This window comes from Heptranchias perlo, chromosome 24, assembly GCF_035084215.1.
Source record: "Heptranchias perlo isolate sHepPer1 chromosome 24, sHepPer1.hap1, whole genome shotgun sequence".
Taxonomy (NCBI): Eukaryota; Metazoa; Chordata; class Chondrichthyes; order Hexanchiformes; family Hexanchidae; genus Heptranchias; species Heptranchias perlo.
Window position 1 is genome coordinate 21,127,991 of NC_090348.1, and position 20,778 is coordinate 21,148,768.

At 37.6% G+C, this 20,778-nt stretch overlaps 1 protein-coding gene across 5 annotated transcripts in view; it reads left to right on the forward strand.

Moving 5' to 3' along the window:
* tbc1d22a (TBC1 domain family, member 22a) overlaps nt 1-20,778 on the forward strand; it is a 407,668-nt gene that overhangs the window by 171,790 nt on the left and 215,100 nt on the right. For all 5 annotated transcript variants that reach the window (XM_068004902.1, XM_068004904.1, XM_068004903.1 and 2 more), the window contains 2 exons: nt 16-122; nt 17,289-17,364. In XM_068004902.1, the coding sequence (XP_067861003.1) occupies nt 16-122; nt 17,289-17,364 (183 nt within the window). The remainder of the gene's footprint in view (nt 1-15; nt 123-17,288; nt 17,365-20,778) is intronic.

The following is a 20,778-nucleotide window of genomic DNA, read 5'->3' on the forward strand; positions in this document are numbered from 1 at the left end:
TTAACCCCCTTGCAGAAGGAGAGGTGGAAAATTTTGATGTTTCCAGTCTGCCTGATGAAGTGCTGCAGAACATTGAAGCTGATAGTTTCTGGTGTATGAGCAAATTACTTGATGGCATTCAGGTAAATCGATTCATTTGTCCTGTATCATTGGGGATAACTGATGAATTTCATTGTTGAAAATGTCTTCGGGATGGCAGGAAATAAAAATATGTGCAGAAATTTAGAGGTCCTGGATCCTTACAGAAATGTGTCGTCATTTGGCACACTAACGAGGAGTGTGATAAATATGTTCGGTTTTCTGTTTGAAGATTCATGTCGTCACTTTACAGTGAAATACTGAAACAGAACAGGGATTTCCATCCTTTCCCCTGGGATTATGTTTGAAACATGCACTTTATTTTCCAGAAGCACTATTCAGTAGGTATTTGTAAAATTAATCGATTTGAGTCCTAATAAGTTATGGTAATGTTTTAACCTTTAGCCTACTCTACATCAATTTATGTTTAGAATTCAAATAAATTTTCAACAGGCGGAAGTTGAAAGGCACTATTCAGGGTGTCAAGAGAATCACTTTTGAGGTAGTTGTTTTAATGGAAAGTATATTTTGTTTCTGCGAACTCTGCTGCGACAGGAATTCGATCCTGCGTTTAGATGATTTGTCTGTATTTCACCAACAATCCAGGTTTCTGTGCCCACCAAGGGTCCCGCTAAAATATTCTGAGAAATTTGGTCAGTTCATTATATGGCGCACCCCTTACTAATGGGGAAGCTCACTTTACTTAATGTATTGCAAATTCCCCTGTGTAATTCCATATTCAGCAAATGTGGAAAATCATCCTTGTAGGACAAAGCTCCTATACTAGGAAAAAGAGCCTAAGAGACCGTGACAAAGGAGTCTGTAAATGCCTGAGACAGGCATTCTTTCAGTCTCACACTAATGTACATAATATCGTTTGGACTCCAACGTCTAACGATCTACCATTGATGCCCTGTACATAGGGGCTGCTTAGTAGTTGCGTGTGTATACTTCTTTCTAGTCATCCTTGGCCAAGAATTTAAGGTCAACACCTAGCAATGAGCAAATCATCTGGGAATAATGCTGTATTTTTTTGAATTTTACAACCAGAGATGAAATAGTGTTTGGTAGATCAAATTGTAGACAGAGATTCCACTCTAGTTTGCTGTGGTATATTGAGGGCTAAGACTTTTAAGATTAAATAAGGCCCTACAAATTAGATAATCTAATTTTCTCCCAGTTTCCTAACCTTCTGAATCCCTCAAATTGCCATGAAGTTTTGTCTTTCCCTAACCCCATCATTATTGGCCTGCAACTTCAAACTTCAACATTGCAATAACCCTCAGAGAGGAGATCATGTACAATCTGCAAATTTCCTTTTCATTTCCAACCAGGTTGTTGCATTGGCATACAGCTGATCGGTTAGAAGTATTGCGTGCATTTTTTATTTGTGTCCAGGATGATGGATATCAACGGTGCGGTATTAGCTTTTACTTGGAGTGAGAAAGTGTTCTTGTTTTGTGGGTTACTAGTTTTTTTCTGTATTGAAGCAGTAAAGAATTTCTCGTCTAATCAGTGCTCATGTTGGCTATCTGAAATGAACCCAATTGGATCAGTTTATGCAGTTTTTTTCCCTTTCATAGAATGGATTAAATGTACAAACTCTGCATTCTAAAACTAAGCAGAGATTGTGCCACTGCACAAAGAAGAGACGGCTTCATTTTTTTATGTAGAGTTGCAATGGAATGAATGGTTGAGTTTTTGGACTAAAATTTCAGAATAATTCAAGCATGTCCATAATCCTTTGTGCAAAATACATTTGCTGTGCAAGCAGGTTAGCAAATGAAGGGAAGTCAAGTCATTGAGGAAAAGCCTGTGATAGAGGTTAATACAGGATAATTGCACTGAAATAAAAATGTTTCATACCTCATGGTGATTGTGGAGAATTTAAGTGCAAGACCTTTTTAGTTATCAACTGAGTGGTTCATTATTAGGTTTAGCTCACTTTTAAAAGTTTTGCAGTTGGAAGCAATGGAATAAAGATTCTTTGTTTATTAAACCAAATCTAAACAAAGTTAGGAAAAAGACTTGCAAGAGGAGAGACAAACTACTGGAGCAGAGAAGGCCAAGAGGAAATTTAATCAAGGTTTTTAATATTATGAAAGGCTTTGATACGGTGAATAGGGAAAGGCTATTTCCTAAATTAGAGTCGGTGATGTGGGCTATCAATTGGAAATTGTCACTGAGAGTAAGGAAAGGAGAAATTTCTTTATGCAGCCGGTTATTGGAGCATGGAATGCTTTGTTACAGGCAGTGGTTGAGGCAGAGACCACTTCATCTTCTAAGAGAAAAATGGATAAATATTTGAAACACAGGAATGGATACAGGACTATGGGAAGAGGGTTGGGCAGTGGGATTAATTTGCATTTCTCTCAGAGCTTGCACAGACACAATGGGCCAAATGGCACCCTTCTGTGCTGCAAACTTGATGAAAGTGATAATCTTATCTTCAGAGTATGTCAGATTCTTTGCGTAGAATACATAGGTTGACCTGTTTTCATCACTCTAAACTGAACAAAAGATTCCTGGCAGTACCTTCAAAACATGACGTAGCACTTCAAGGATTTTGCAGTCTGTTTCTGGTAGATGTAAACATTAGAATTGTGCTTTAAAGCTAAGCTGTTTTGTATCCTGTACAAGTAATTACATAAAGTAACTATTTTAATTAATTTAATCATGTGCATAATTTTGTACGTTTGTCAATAATGTTGATAATGCTTTTGGATGTGGCCTTGTAAGGGCAAGAAAGCAAAGTTCTGTATTAAAAATAAATAAAGTAATTGCATCTTAGATGTGACTGGTGGTCTATTGGGAATTTACAGCTTGTCAGTATTGTGACCACTTTAAATTTGTTACTGCATGGCTGATAGCTGCCAGTATAGATAGAATGCAAATTTGGATCAGGAGTCCTCCATCTGTGTCATTAAGGTGATTTATTTTGTTTTTGTTTATAATTACATTTGAATATTGAAATATGCATCACAGAGATGAGCTGTGGACTGGAGGTTTTTGCCCTATTTTTCCCCCAAGTGTGAGAAGACTTGAAGACCACCCAAGTGATGGCCCAGTTATCAAATGCTAACTGTTTCTATTGGTCGCATATACCTCTGTCCATGAACTTTGCAGTTGTCATAGTGGGAGTCGTGCAGTCATAATTTGGCTCTGATTTGATAGGATGTCCTGAAGAGATGTAGATTGCTCAGCTGCTATTAACCAGGCAATCTCTGTCTTTGAATTCTTTTTGTGATGGATATCTTTATTTAATTGTAAGGGATACTTTTTTGATTTCCTTTGCCTCAGTACAGACCAATAGAGATCCTTTCAGTATTTCTACTTCACCAACCAGCAAATGACTTTGGGCTAGTACAGTGTTGTATGAGTATCTGAATTGAATAAATCTTTCAGCAACAACATTTTTCTCTAGTGTCTTTAACATAGAAAAAAAGTCCTGAGGCATAGGAGAAAATGAAAGCCAAGCCAAAAAATGGAGGTGAACAAGAGCTTGGTTGAAGAGGTGGATTTTAAGGAGTGTCGGAGAAGATTAGGGAAGGCATTCCAGAGTGTAAGACCTAGGCAGCTGAAGGTATGGCGGCCGATAATGGGTGTAAGGTGATGCACGACGGGCCAGAGTCAGAATAATGAGTTTGGGTGAGAGTTTGTTGGACTGGAGGAGGTTACAGAAATAGGGAGGGGTGAGGACAAGAAGGGATTTAAACACAGAGATGAGAATTGTAAATTTGAAGCATGATGGGGCTGGGAGCCAATGTAGGTCAGCGTGGTCAGGGTTGATGGGAGAGCAGGATTTGGTTTGGGATAGGATAGAGGCAGGAGAGTTTTGGATGACCTGAAGTTTACAGAGGGTGGAGGATGGGAGGCTGGTCTGGAGAGCATTGGAATAGTTGAGTCTGGAGGTGACAAAGGCATGGATGAGGATTTCAACAGCAAATGGACTGAGACAGGATGGAACTGGGTGATATTATGGAGCTGGAAAGAGGTGTGTTTATGATGAAGAGGGCATGGGTACAGAAACTCAGCTCGCAGTCGAATAGGATGCCAAGTTTATGAAAAGTCTGGTTCAAGCGGAGACTGTGGTTTTAGTGGGGGGGGAGAGGCAGGGGCGGTGCAGTATATAATAAGTGAAATGGGTATGGAGATGATGGCTTCAGTTCTACCAATGTTTAGTGCTCAATTAAAAATGCTTGTCCAAACTAAGAGTGTTGCTTCTAAAATATACATGGGTTCGATTTGATTATTATTTTGAATCCGAGGCTCCAAGTTAAGTGTTATATAGTGAAATTTGCTATGCTTGATCTTGCTGTTGTTTAATCCAATCTCTTAATAAATATCATTGTTGCAACCTGAGGTATATAGTTTGTCAGTGAGACCAAGAGCATATGGTGATGTGTACTATTTCTAGTGTGTACCTCATTGGTAAAAGGGTTCATTGTTCACCCTGTGGACCTACTATCCAAGATTATTTAGTATATAAGGTTACATCTTGGATCATCTAGAGCATAGGCTTGCCTTGAAAAGTGGACATGTCACTGGCCAAGAAGTATCTGCAGCATGCCAAATTATATTACCCTATAGGAGTGATTGAACTTTAACATAGATTAATGTACTTTTTTCACAATTTTTAACAATGGAAAAAGACATCTATGTGATTCAGTGGCTTGAGAGTGTAGCTACTGTAAAACTTAATTTCAGTCAGTTAAGTATATTTCCATCGTTTATAGTGCAGAAGAAAATAGAAAAGAACAAGGTGATGATTGTTTCTAAATGTGATTTTTTTTTATGGCAGTTCATTCATGGTTTAAAAGTATTGCTGGCATTAATGGACACTGAGTTTTCTAAAGATAAATGATGTCTAAACCAAAGAAGAAACATTGTCTAAATAAAGGCAAACAAGTGATGACTTTTTATGGGGAAAAAACTGCGTGCGGTGAAGTAGATATTGCAGTACAGCTTAAAAGGATGAGAACAAAGTATTGTGTAAGTTTGACATTAAACCTAATATTGCTTGCCTCATCATTTTGAGAGTAAGTTCCATTTTCAAAATTCAGAGCTTCCTTCATTGGAGAAAAAAAATGAATCCATAGTAAATCACAGGCAAATTTAGTAAAACGTACTGATACTGATTTTGAAGACAAATTGAACCTAACTGACATAATTATGTAATTTTGCATTTTAGATCTGAACCAGTTGCCTTCTGGTTAGTTCCAAGACTGTCATGTTTCAGGTGTCAGTGGCAACACTCTCGTCTCAGAGAAGTTTGGGAGTTCAAGCCCCCTCCAGAGATTAGAGCATATGATGTAGGCTAACAGTACAGTACTGATGCGGGGCTGCACTGTTGAGATGTTAAACTGAGGCTCCATCCGCCCTTTCAGGTGGACACGAAAAGATCCCATAACATACCCGGTGTTCTGGTTAACATTTATCCCTCATCCAACGCCACTAAAAAAACCAGATCACCTGGTCATTTAACTCTGTGCTGTTTGTGGGCCTTTGCTGTGTGGAAATATGCTGCCATGTTTCCTACATTACAACAGTGACTAGAACTCAAAAACACTTTATTAACAGTGAAATGCTTTGGAATGTCCTGAGATCATGAAAGGTGCTATATAAATGCAAGTTTGTTCTTTTAATTATCTCTATCCTTATAACTCTCACCATCCTCTCTTTCTAAGGGTTTTACGTGATGCAACAATAACTACTTTTGCAATTTTACTTCACATCACAAACCTGTGGGATGGTGGGGGAGGGAGATGCAATCTCAATTCTTGCTTCAGGCTCATTAATTTTGTACTTGTGTCCCCTAATACTGTGCTCTCAGCCCAAATTAAACAGCTTCCTGGAATCTATTATCTGTTCTCCTCAGCATGTTAATTCTGGATCATGACTCACCTACATCTTTTCTCTCGTTAAAACAAGTTTAATGTTGTGAGGCTCTTTGTAACTTAGGATCATCTTGGGCGAGATTCTCTGAGCTCTCTGCAATGCATCAGTGTTCTTTGAAAAGTAGGATGTTTCAACATGGTTCGAATAACTTGTTTTGAGTTGTAGTCGACCACCCTTGAACACCATCCCAGTACATAATTAACCTTGTTGATAACTTTCCTTTCCTTTTTTTGCACATTGGCTAATAGACATCCCTTCATTGTTATGGTATGAGTGATTTGAGTATATGTCTGAAACTTGTCTGAGGTTCTAAATGACGCCAATTACATTCATTGATGATGCCACTGACTACACTAAATGTCAATGAAACGTAGTTCTACATTTGCTGCCAATGTGTTGGATAATTTGAGCTGTATTCTTGTTGCTGGCTCCTTCCCAAAACTTTGCACAGAGTGCTGATTAATCTTGCTCGTAAGTTACTTTCTGGAGTAAAAGTATTGGGTCAGAAATCACTCCCTAAATAACACAGAGCTCAACAGCGTGCTCAATTTTTAGTGGTGAATTGAAGGAGCAAGTTCCTGCTTTTGCACGTGCACACTAAAGCACGGAAATCCGGAACGTGCTCCTAGTGGTTCACATGCAATATGACAGCTTTGAATTAAAGGGCCATCGCGTGTTGCAATCAGAGAATTCATTGAAAAAGCGCCATTTTGCTTATCTGCCCAGCTGGAAAGTAACTGATTACACCACCAAACAGGTACGCTTAAAAATACCAGGCCTAAAGTAAGCTTTAACAACGTGGTAAGTCTTAATGACTGCCAAACAACTAAAAGTTAACTTTTTAAAAAATGTGGAGTCTCATATTACTCATTTTAATAGCTTTTGGTCATTAAATTTTTTTTTAAATTCAAAATTTAATTTATTTTTACTTTTCACTTATGTTTCTTTAATTTAATTCAATTATTAAAGTTTTTGTTTACAATGACGTACAGAATGCTAACTTTAAATGAATAATGATGTGGAGATGCCGGTGATGGACTGGGGTTGACAATTGTAAACAATTTTACAACACCAAGTTATAGTCCAACAATTTTATTTGAAATTCACAAGCTTTCGGAGGCTTCCTCCTTCCTCAGGTGAATGTTATGGCCACAACATTCACCTGAGGAAGGAGGAAGCCTCCGAAAGTTTGTGAATTTCAAATAAAATTGTTGGACTATAACTTGGTGTTGTAAAATTGTTTACAATTTTAAATGAATAAAGTCTGCTTGCCTGCTTGAGCAATGCAGCCTGAATCTGTGGGTGTGACTTCTCTTCCTGACAGATTTTGTGGGCGTGTCTTCTCCTCACACACTCTTCCAGCCGTGCAGCAACTGACACAGCGCAGAGGCTGGGTTGATGGCGCACATTTTGTTTAAAGTTCAAATTAAAACAATTTGACACTTCACCGCTCGGCACGGACCCCAATATTTTTCATATGTAGAGAATTTGTTTTGGATGTTTTATTTCTTAAGTGGTACAACAATATTTCCTTAAGGCACAATTTTTATCTAATTATGGTGAAAGGATAGAATTTACATGCCCAGTTATCAGTATAATTAAATAAAATGTCATTGTGAAATTCTTTTGCTCCATCCTCAATTTTAGAATCCCATAGAATAACATATTACATGGTGAGGAATTGTGTGCATACTGCATAAATTAAATATTGGGAAGATTGAAGCCATTCTCTTCTTTCCCCGCCGCAAACTCCGTTCCCTAGCAACCGATTCCATCCCCCTCCCTGGCTACTGTCTGAGGCTAAATCAGACTGTTAGCAACCTTGGTGTCCTCTTTAACCCTGAGCTAAGCTTCTGACTCCATATCCTCTCCATCACCAAGACCGCCTACTTCTGCCCCTGTAATATCGCCCATCTCCACCCCTCCAAGATCCCTGCATTCCTCCAATTCTCCAGCCTCTTGTGCATCCCCAATTTCCATCGTTCCATTGGTGTCTGTGCCTTCAGCTGCCTAGACCATAAGCTCTGGAATTCCCTCCCTAAACACCTCAGCCTCTCTACCTTTGTCTCCTCAGTGGTAACAGCACCAGTATGCTTTTAATTCAAAAATGCCCATTCTGCAGTCTCATATTTTCTCATCCATTTGTCCTGAGAAGAGAGCCTTGTCCACCACTTGCGCTCAAAAGGAGTTGTTCTTTGTGCCATATGACATTGTCTGTGGAAGGTATGGACAGGCGTGCTTTTCAATCCTTCAGTAACTTCTTATATACAGCATCTTACAGTTTCAACTTCTTCCTATTTTTATATCTGATAGGCGATTTGATTAAAAGTCTCCTTTTTCTGGATAAAGTAAAACATTTTTTAAAAAGTGCTTCAGGACATTTTACTTTGTTGAAGGCGTTATATAAAAGTTGATGTAACATGTCATGATAAATTAGGGTGTGCGGAGAAGGAGTCATCGAATTCTTTCTCCGATAAGCTCCTTGATGCACTCGACAATTACCAGTCATACAGCTGTATTACACTATTTGGCCTCCGCAGGTATTGGATCATTGGCTAAGACGCTCTAACATAAGTTATGAAAGACCTAAATCATCAACAAAGCAAAACAATCCTTTCAGTTGCAGCTGGTTACAATAGGACCTCACAGATCATTTCTACCGATGAAACACTCTCCCAAAGATTGCTTTGAACCTCTGTTTCTTGTGTGTAAAGTTCAGAGTCAGTTTCATGAGACTTCTGTCCTTTTTATTATTGTACCAAGCTGTATTTTGTTGTCCAACATACCAAAAAATATATAAGAATAACTCGAAGAATTGGAGCTAAAGGTGAATAATCTCACTATATTTTGATGTATATTGCTTTAGCTTTTCATAGATGTCATGATTTAGAAACTGAATCAGGTGATATGGAATAAACAGTATGGTAGTATTTTTATTCTATTTCTCTTTATGCAGCTTTTATACTTCCTCTCGTTTTGAAGATGGCCTTTTCTTTGGTAAATAGCTTTAAATAGGTAATTAAGATACAATTGAATTTAATAAAACTGTCTTTGTATTACACAATTGAGTGCACCAATCTAGATATAGAAAAGAAAATGCAAGTTGCTGAGTTGAAAAACTAGTGGCAAAAATAAATGCTGAACATGCCTGATAAAAATGTAGTTTTTTTTTTAACCTGTCTTGTTTTGGCTTGATGGATGTTCCTTTTAAATTCAGTCACAGTACACAAGGAGCTTAGTCAGCTGCTGTAAGAAAAAACCCATGTCAGTTGTGAAAATCCAAACAAGCCACAATAGTCGATGAAAGAGTACTTGAGTGACTGGACCTGCTCATTGAGGGAGTTCATAAAAGATAGTTGAACTGATTGGAATTAGACCAGGTAGCTCCTGTAGACAAAAAAGATTACAAGAGGAGGAACCTGGTCAGTCTCCTGTGGCATTGGAAAAGGAGAGTTCAGACCAAATATACCTTCGGGTGAAGCATGGTTAGAGTGCAGGGGAAAATTGGACTAGGGTGTGCAGACATAATTCAGGTCCAATTTTAATGTCATTCATTCTGTCCTTACTTTGATGAACTTGGATTTGATATTTATTGTTAAATAGCAAAACTTGGGGTAATTTGGGAACACAGGAATTCGAAGGACATATGAATTTATCTGCAGTACAAGCTGAGGAGCTGGGAGACACAAAGCTGAGGTGCTATAGCGCCTCCATTGGCAGGAGGGTATAATAGAAGTTTTCATCGGCAGTTTCCATTATAAATTGGACAAAGGAATTTATAATGAGAAAAGCTGACAACAGCAATAAGGTTTGTAGGCAGTATGAGCGTGCAGATAATGTGTATACACTCAAGTTAGATAACATATTTTCTACTGTAAATATAAGATTATATATTAAAATATTTGCACATTTGTTCTGTGTTTAATAAATTTGCTATTTTTTTAACTTAAAATGAGGTCACTGGATGTTTTATTGCTTTTGAAGACTGGAGAATGCTTGTGGAGGCACAGGATGAATTCCAGTAGGTAAAAATAACTAACTGACAGGAATTTCTGTTTTGTTACACTGAGCATGTTACCAAAAACTAACCTAGATCTCAAGGCAAGCATAGATACTTTCAAAGGTGTGGGGAATTGCGTCCAGTCCACTGATAGTCTCATGGTACCCATTTTTCAATTTCTTCATCTTTATTTTGAAAGCTACTTTAAACTTAGCTGATTTTCCTCTCTTTCACCCACTCACCCCAAAAAAGTAAGAAAAGGAGAGGAGGATGGGAAAAACAATTTAGGTAATGGGTTATCAGTACATTAATGATGGAGAACAGGTCACTAAATTGCCCTCACTTTCCACTCAGTAACTTCTGAACCTAAAGCAATGTTAATATACAATAAGAAGGAAAGGGATACATGGGACACCAAGCATGAGGGAGGAAAGGGGGCTGGATGGGATGGGAAACTGAAGGCATCATTGAAGAGGATTTTGAAGAGAATTGTGAATTCAGTTAGCAAAGTGGAGGGAACAAGGTGAGAATTCTACAAGGCAGGAGCATTGTGGTTGACCAAGTGGTTGCAAATGATATTTGACGGAGGGGCGATTAGAATTCTGATAGAGAAGCAGAAGTGCAGAGACATAAGGCGGGAGGAGGCCATGAAGGTAAGGCGGACAAGGCCATGGAAAGATTTGAAAATAAATGAGAATTTTGAAATCAGTACTCAAGGGTACGGTTAGCCAGTGGAATTCGGACAGGATTGAGGTGATGAGTAGAGGACTTGATGCAGGTTCGAATGTGAGTTGTAGAATTCTGTTCAAATTGAAACTTGAGATTTGATGAGAGTAAGGCGAGCAAGAAGGGCTTTGGAGAGGTCGAGCCTTCAGGTGATGAAGACATGAACAAAGTTTCAACAATAGAAGGGAAAAATGTAGGCAGAAGAAAGTATTGTGGCGGTGAAAGAAAGCAATCCTGGTAATGGAGTGGATTTGGAGGAGGAAACGAATTTTGGGGTTGAGCAGGATGCTAAGAGTCTACATTCCCTGATTGAGTTTGAGATGGCAGCTAGGTTGGTGAACTCAAGGCCAGAGGTTGGAGGTATTGACTGAACTCACTCTTCCATTTCTTCTCTGGGTTAATAAGTGGATTTGTTTTTTAAAAAGTGGAAGTCGCACCTATGGTGTTTGTGTTAGCAGTGAAAGATTGCCTATCAGTGCGTAGGCCATGTCTCACTTGTTTGCAGGGCTTAAAAAAATACGAATGAAGGTGTGACAATTCTACTAGATTTTAGAGTAGTTTAATCTTGATGAATTTTGATTGCTACAAATATAAATCTTTGGGTTAAGAATATTGCACCTCTTAGAGAATATAATTAGTGTAGTATAATCTGTAAGAAAAAATGAAACTGAGAAATGAAGAAAAATCGTAAAATTATTCTTTAACACACTCTGACTTGTGGGAACTTGAGAGGACAGAATCTTGCCCCAAGGTGGATGATTATCATATTTTCAGTTTTGCTCTGGTTTTAAATAGGAAAAGAAATCACCCATTCAAAAATACCTTTGCCTGCCAGTCAAATAGATAATAATACAAGTACCTTAAACACACACAACTATATTGTTGATACCAACCATACTATCTATCTTTTAATCTATCAATACAACCAACATCATTTATATTTATAGAAATGAAGTTTAGCCTAATTTATTTCTTGTCCCCTACATTTTTGCGCTGTTCCATTTAGGAAATGATCTCTGGCTTTTTTGTTTGGGAATAATTTAAACTCCTGAAGTATTTTCTGGATAAAGCCATGCCATTTTCTTTTCAAGAGGTTTTGAAATTGTTTCTGCAGAAGTTTAACATCTTCCAGGGCCATTAAATTTACTGTTGTGCTGCCACTTTCGTGTCTGTGTGGTTTTGGATCTGCGTCAATATAAATTGGCAGTATAACTCTGAGTGCCGTAAAGCCCTGACGTGTGAAACCCTCAAGTTTCTGGTTGCTAAGTCGTTATCCAACTCTGAACCATTGCTCCTTTTCCATAGTTGATTTTCTCCCTTGTAGTGGGCACCAACACCAACTGGCACTTGAAGGTTCAGAGTACTAAGGTTCATTGAATTGCAGTTTGTTGTCTGCTTTGAAGAAATTACAGCACAGATGGTGGCATTTCAGCCCACTGTGCCTGTGCCAGTACTAGCTGCGCCAGTTCTACTCATCTCATTTGCCAGTCTTTGCTCCGTATCCTTATATATTTTTCAAAATAAAAACCAATTTTCTTTTAACAAATATAATCTTTGCCTCAAGCCAACTCTGTTAAACTATTCCATGTTCTAATAACCCTTTGTATGAAAAAAAAATTCTTCTAATTTCCCACTTGTTCTTTTAGTCTATGCCCCCTTGTTAACCGTTTTCTAATCAGCGGGAATAATATTTCATTATTTGTCCTCTCAAAACTTTCAATAATTTTGAAAACCTCCATCAGATCCATCCCTGAATCTTATTTGTGTCAAAAAAAAGTCCCAGTTTGAGCTTTTCTTCATAACTGTAACTTGTCTTTCCTGGTATAATTCTAATGCATCTTTGCTGTACCCTTTGCATGGCTCCAATATCCCTCTTTCGTGCCCAGAGCTGCATGCAATATTTTAACTGTGGCCTAACCAATTTCTTGTACAAATTCAACAACACATTTTTGCTTTTATATTCAGTACGTGAATTCTAAAACTCATAGCCCTGTTTGCCTTTTTTTGACCTTGTCTACGTGAACTCTCACCTTTTTAAATGTATCTGCACCCCAATATATCTCTGTTCCTTCACTATGGTAAAAGTCTTTGCTGTTCATGGCATAGTTCTTTTCACTATTCTTTTCCCTAAGATGTGCTACTTCACATTTGTCTGCACTGAACTACCTAACACCTACCACTTAGCTGCCCATTCTGCTAACTTGTCTGTATCTTCCTGCAATCTCCTACATTCTTACTCACAGCTTGCCACGACCCCTAATTTAGTATCATCAACAATCTTTGATGTCCTGGTCAACATTTATCCCTCATCCAACATCACTAAAACAGATTACCTGGTCATTTATCTCATTGCTGTTTGTGGGACTTTGCTGTGTGCAAGTTGTCTGCTGCATTTCCCTGCATTATCACAGTGACGACACTTCAAGAGTACTTAATTGGCTCTGAAATGCTTTGGGACGTCCTGAGATCATGAATGGTACGACATAAATGCAATTCCTTTTCCTTTTCCTTTAAGGTTCTGACAGCACAAGAGCCTATTAGGCAACGTTGCTTTCCACTACTCAATGATCTCCTCTGGACTGCTTGACTGCAGTGGCAGTCTGTAATGGATGCCCTTCACCTTTTTGCTTGGTCTGCTGTGTATACTTGTTCACAATGTCATTTGCTACTGGTTTCTGCCATGCTTATAGTATCTAGGCTGGGCTGCTTGAAATGCCCTTTGCTGTAAAAATGTGTAATCGTGTAAATGACAGTGTTGCTAGAGAAGCTTTGGGGAGAAAGTACAACTCTGATGCTTGGGAAATCTTACAGGTACTCAAAACCTGTTCTATGAACATTTTAAACATGCTGTCTGTTTTGTTGCCCTTGTCTAATTCATTTAAATAGTTTCAGACAACTTGCGTTGTATGTTGACATTTGGCATTAAAACCGCCAACTATAGGTGATCTAAAGTTAAAATGATATTGATTTTGAGAATTCTCAAGCATTTCTGATGTGTCCACCAGTTAGCCCCTGATGTTGTACAGACAGTTTCCAGTACATTTGCTTTGAAAGTGAGAATTTGGAGAGAAATTCACATTTAGTGCAAAGTACAGCAAATGTTTTTGGAAATTATTGAAGTAAAAAGATTTAACCATCCCAATATCTCACATTTGAAACAAACAAAAATTTAAAGGAAAGAAGTGCCTCATCATACACGACAGGGTAGATGTTTCCCCTGGCTGGGGAGTCTAGATCCAGGGGTCACAGTCTCAGAATAAGGGGTAGGCCATTTAGGACTGAGATGAGAAGAAATTTCTTCACTCAGAGGTGGTGAATCTTTGGAATTCTCAACCCACAGGGCTGTGGAGGCTTTGTCGTTGAGTACATTCAAAACAGAGATCGATAGATGTCTCGATATTAAAGGCATCAAGGGATATGGGGATAGTGCAGGAAAATGGTGTTGAGGTCGAAGATCAGCCATGATCTTGTTGAATGGCGGAGCAAGCTAGAGGGGCCAGATGGCCGACTCCTGCACCTAATTCTTATGTTCTTATTGCATTATTACATCTATTACTTTTAACTTCTCTATAGTTCCAGTACCGTTTGGAGAGAAATCTTGTTTTACTTGGAACCACTCTTCTATTCTTTGAGGATCCTAAAGGTCTCATCCCTTTCTATATCAATTTTGGTAAACTTTAGCTTTTAGTCAGATAACTGGCATCGTCCGAGCTGAAGTATTCTTAACTGCTTTTGAATTGTCTTTTGCATTCTGGTCCACTGCTCCTGTTTGTGCATCATTGGTGTACATAAATTCCCCAGGTATATTTCTTGCCTTTAGGTCAGAGCTCTGTAGCCTTGATCATTTTTTATACTTGCAAAGGATAACAATTCAAAGATGTTACAAATAGAATAATTAGAGACTTGTGATCCATTTCAACATTAATGCTACAGCCATACACAGCTGATTGAACCTTTCACAATCAAACTCATGCTTACCAGCTTCTCTATATCTTTGCATCAGTCAGGGAATGTGATGCATAAGCAGTGGGTTGCTACTGATTGTTATAGTTTTGCACCAGAACAAACGACAATCATTCTGTGATTCTTGAGTTGGAATTTTTGTTGGCTTTCAGGGTAGTAGAACTTCAGACCCAGCTCTTGCATTCCCTTTGTTTCCTATGTTTTTCATCTGTGATTACAGATCTGTTAATTTTGTTTTAATAATTTTAGCATGACTTTACTCACGTAATTGATTGTACCTAGGAATTTCTGGATGATTTTCTTGGGCTATTGACTTTGGCATATGTTCGGTTACTGAAACTGTTGGCTCTAGTGGCATTACCATTGACTCCAAATACTCAATTGTCTTTTCAGTTTCAAGTTTAGCCTTCTAGCAACTTGTAGTACTTTCCGAAGTCAAACATTCTGTTCCCATTTGGATCAACCCCACACCATTATGCCATTAATGTGTTGACACAATAAATATTTATATGGATGGCTTTGTGGTATGCAACTGGCATAGAAGCAATAACCAAGTGAAGCTGTAAGAATCTGTACTTTTCACAAGAAACATTGAACATGCATTCAGTTTTAATTGCCAGAAACTTGAGACATGTAATTTGATAAAACATTTTGCATTAGTAAATTGTCATAATTTTTTGGGGAGTTGAAAGCTTGAAATGTTTATTTATAGTCCTATTAGGTCTTTGAGCTCCAAGCATATTTGCAATCCTTTCCTTTTGTTGTCAATTACTAGTAAGTTCACCCATTATGAATGAGAATGATAGGCATTCCTTCAATCTTTCATTTAATAATAGGTTAGAAGCAGTATGTAGTGGTAAGTGCTTCAGCAAGATTGGAGTTGTATGCAGAGTTTGTGCTGTTGAATGTTGTCTAAGCACTTTGTTCAATCTTGTACTCAAAATGTTGTGTTATATTTGGGCATTACTGTGTTGAATGGCTAGGTTTTTTTATCGCAGTGATAGAGCCATCTGTTAGATCAACCGAGTAGATTAATCCAAATGATATCTGTTCTGACACCAGAGACAAATCAACTTGTTGGTTTTATTAATATCGACAAAGTACAAGCAAGTTATACGTCTATATGCTTACTAGTAGGATATTCCTCACGGTCTGCCTTTAACTCTATTTACAATCCAGGCTAGTTCTCAGCACGGAATACCACAGAATTACTGAGAGTGAGCGTATTTATACACTTGGATGGACAATGTCAGATGACTTGCTCTAAACCTATCCTAAGATTATCATGTGATCTTTGTGTCATATGCTACTAAACCAGTAGATGGCAATGTCGCATCATGTACACTCCATTCTCACTGGAATGTGGGCTCTGTTTATGTAGGTATGACATGACAATTTTGCATGGTTATAAATATCACACCTTAATACAGATAACAGTTGAAACATACATATTGGCTCCAAATTAGCTATAGTTCTTACACAAATCCTTTGATGCTTAAATTGCATTAACCAAAGCCCTTCTGCTTACTTCGTACTCCCCTGCAGAATTCTAACGACCTAATCTATACTATGTGTTCACCTCTATCTCACAGAATATGTTAATGTAATACAAAGCTATTAATACTGACTTCTGTATTGTTATGCTATTTTTCCTGTTATATTGTTTACTATCCTACACCAACAATTTAAAGGATTGCATTTTGCAAAATCCTTGCAGAAAAGCAGGCATCATTAATAATTGAACAGTACTCATTCCCACATGCATTTCCCTTTAGTGTTGCGATGTGTATATGCCCTATTGGTATCAAATATACTAATTGGAGTGACCTCAGTGCTGATTATCTAATGGCAGTTCGAATGGGGGCTAGTGAGTGCTTTTCAACTCCTTCAGAAGATGACATTTTTAAAATTAACTGTACAGCTGTTGATATTCTAAATAATTTTTATTTTTGGTTGAGCTTTTGTTCAATACATTCGGGCCTGGTTCCACACATCCTAAAAACTTTCAGCTAACTGTTAAGTCTGTATAAATATAACAAAAGAAGTGGCCGTCCCAAAATATGTTTCCGACTACCCCATTGTCTATTTTGATGACTCAGGCTGGAAATCATTATTGTGTGTAGTATTATCTTTAGATCAGTTTTAAAAAAAAAGTTGCCAGCAAATGTCCAGTTCATATTTTAATGAAAGTCATTTTGATTATTTTTCTTCATTAGCTGACTGCTTTGTGATATAGTCCTTAGTAAGCAATATTTACACAAATATACATGTATTTGTGTAAATTAGGTTACAGCTCATTCCATGCTCCCTCTATTTGGCATAGATGTGTCAATCTTTCAATAACTAACTCTCTGCTCTTTGGAACTCTATTGAAAACCACCCTCTCTCTCTTCAAAAGTCACTTAAAAACCTTAACCATATTTTTGTTGTTTTCACCATCCTGGTTTTTTTTTTCCATTTCCTGATCAATGGCATCTCTCTTGTCAAGTGCTTTGAAATGATCTTCCATGTGATGGGACCTATAGAAATGCAAGTTTTTGGTGTATGTATGGAAACCTGTATCTTTGTGAGGTCTTCTAATAGAAGTAAATCATGTCTCATTGGAAAATTCTCTGTTTTCAAGGACAACTACACTTTTGCACAGCCGGGGATACAAAGGAAAGTGAAAGCATTGCAGGAGCTTGTTAGCCGGATCGATGGTAAGTCTGATCTATTCTTGACTTCAGGTTGAGTAGAACAACAATGTGTTAAGACTGCTTGGTAAAAAACCTGTACAAATGTAATGGCCAGTATCAAGTTGACTACTCACCATGACAGCTTGGTGGCCTTTTGGAGATGAAGTGTCATCCTCAATCAACTTAGAGCATTGTGCCCTTTGCAAGATCAGTGTTGTATGTCATTTAAGGGGAGCTGCCAGAGCATGAGCAAGTTTCATTACTTTTTATTAAAGCAGTATAATCAAAATTCAATGGCAGTTTTTTTTTGAAAGAGTAATGGCTGTACAAGAAAACCAGTCAGCATTCAGTTTGCATTAAATTCAATGATTGTTTTAATTCTGCAGGAAGTCACATTGACCGTTTGTTTACGGATGCCCTTCGGCATTCAGCTTTGTGCCATTGTGCATCCTAGTCCTATCGTGAGAGCTGAAATCATTTGTGCGATGAATCGAATTAATTATGGACTCTGAAAATACTATACCATCTTGAACAATTTAGATAAATGATAATGTTGCAGAGCAATTTTAGATTACTGTTGCAGACACTGGCAGGGAGCTCTGTGGTTGCCTCTCTTGTCCTTTTTAAAAAAAAATCCTTCCATGAAATGCTAATTTCCATGGTTCTGTGACTATCTTTAATTAATTGCTTTACTTCAGATAATACAATCCATTCAAACATATTCTCCAGATATTTATTGCCATAAATGAATGGAACTGTTTATCAGCTGAATTGTCTGGTATAATAACCAAGCATATGTCAGTAGTGTTAATGGCTCTGGGAACTAAAATAAAAAGTATATTAAAGAAACTGATTTGCGTTTTGATAGGTGCCTAGTTTGTAACAAGGTTCCCAAATAGACTGAAACCGTTGTAATCAAAATACTATTGCTCATTTTGTACTAAATTACCTTGATTTTGAAGCTGATAGAAAACTCAAGTGTCTTAAATATCCATTCAACTTTTTACAAATGCTTGGCACAAAATTGTTTAAATTTCTACATATTACATTACAATGTTAAATATTGCCGTAAGAACTGTAAAATTTGTAGTCCGAAATGAGCATTATCTTTATATAGAAATACGTTGTCTTAGCTGACACTTTTTCAAAGCTAAACCTACATAAATTGGGCTACTTCAGTTAAGCTGTCGCATTAAAGCAGTTGTAAATAAATATACATGTCAAGTTTGATAGCATAGCTTGCAATGTGTCCTACACGCTGTCCTGAATAAGGGTTAGTGAATCTACTAGCTATTTCAGTTGGTTTGTTGTTTTTTAATTGGGTAAAAGCTTTTATTTCCAAGCACATTCACTGCATCAGTCCACCAGAAAATACTTGAAGACTATGATAACCCTGTTGGAACAAGTTAAAAGAGCAATCCTACTTGGCTCTGCAAAAACATGGAAAATACTGTGCAACACTGCCCCAAGTTCAGGAGGATAGGTGAAGGATCCTGAATGAAGATCTCAAAATTCATGAAGGATTTTTCTTAAAAAGCATGTTGCCAGTTCATGACTAATTTGCTACTCTGAATATTTGTGAATCTTCTGGGTCCATGAGGCGAAATATCCTTTTTCTTACCACCCTTTCCTACTGCTAATGGTTGTCTTCCATGAAAGGCATTCTGGAACAAATGTCACTATTGAAGGCAGCCTGTTTCCATGCTCTAGATCTGAAAGTTTAGATTATATTGTAATTAGATTAGATTATACAGTAACTAGAATTTTTTTGTCATAAAAATTTTGTAATCAAAAATTTAATTTTGATAGCTGTTATAGAGGGCAAGCTGGCCATGGTGATGTCACCCATAATAGAACGCAGTGCATGAAGGAGAAGCTTTAACTTTCCAAGGCGGTACAAACTGGAGTTCTGTTGAATCCCTGCCAAATTTATTTCTTGAGCTAAGCGCAAATAAATCACTGCGATAAATCTGCAATAATCAGTTACATTTCATAGTTTGTACAGATACATAAGAGCTCTGTAAAGTTGTGAGTTTCCTTTCATTTATCTTAAATTTAGCGTTTAACAGTCAAATCTGTAATCAAGTAGTCCAAAAAAAACCAGACTGTTAATTATTGCATAGTAATCTCTTGATAGCAAAAGCTTTACAACCTAGATTAAAGTGAATTTTTATAGGCATTGACTCAAACTGTCCAATATCTAATTGTACGGTAGCATAAGACAAGGGTGTAACAATACAACGGCTTTGTGACTTGAACTTGATGTCTTTTTTTTTTACACGTGTTTCTTCCATTTCTCCGGCCGACCGAGCTTACACTTGCGTAGAATTCCATGGAATTTATAGCACAGGAACAGGGCATTTGGACATTATGCTCCACATATACCTCCCCCTACTCTATTTACTTCATCTCACCCTATCTCATCCTATCAACATATTCTTTTATTCCTTTCTCCCCCATAAACTTCTGTAGTTTACCTTAAATGCATCTATGCTATTTGCCTCAACTACCCCATGTGGGAGCGAGTTTCACATGATGAGTTGAAGTTTGATTTGAATCATCGAGGTTTTTTATTCCACAGTAAAGTGAACATACTGAACAAAATTTTCTTCGTACCCCATTTTAGGTCATTTTAACTTAAGCAAAATAATCATGGCATCCTGTCATACAGCCCAGAGCAGAACTTTCCTCCCTGTGGTCTCCTATCTTTCTTTTAATCTTCTCATAACACTCCACTGACTCTGCATTCCTATTACCAAAAGACAGATTGACTTTCTGATGTCTGTGTATCTTTTTTAAAAGCATTACTCCAGTGTCAGCTTCTGGTAAAAACTGACTTATCACCCCACCCACTCCAAGAGCGGAGTGCTCCACTCTATCTTGGCTTTGACCCCTACTGAGTTCAAAAGAATAAGATTGTCACAGCAGCAGTGAGTTGAACAGAATGTCATATTATCTTTTGTTGTCCCTAGGATGTCAATTCAGATGCCGTACCTGAAGCCTAATACACCATTGACAGCCCTGCTATCTTGTGAAGTAGCAGACTTAAACTTAAAAGCACATTTTCAAATAACTCACACCTAGATCCTTTCCATGGAAAAATGGTCAAAAAATCCAGAAATGTGATAATGTTGTAAACTATATAGAAGTGAATGCAGTTGTATTTTTAACCCTTTCAGTCCTTAAGAACCTGAGATATGTTAATTTTAAATCTTAAAATCTTGAGCATGTCATTCTTACTTTCACCCACTTTAGTGGCATCTTCTGTCTCCTATTTAGGAAGTTACAGAATTTTAACATTATTTTAAATTATTGCGGTATAAAGGGTTAATACCTGTGATGGTTTGGATATGGCAAAAGTAGAATCTTTGTCCTGTCAGACCCATATATCTTCACTGTTGGCAGAGCAGTCAGCCATGGAAGTCCATTCCATGTATT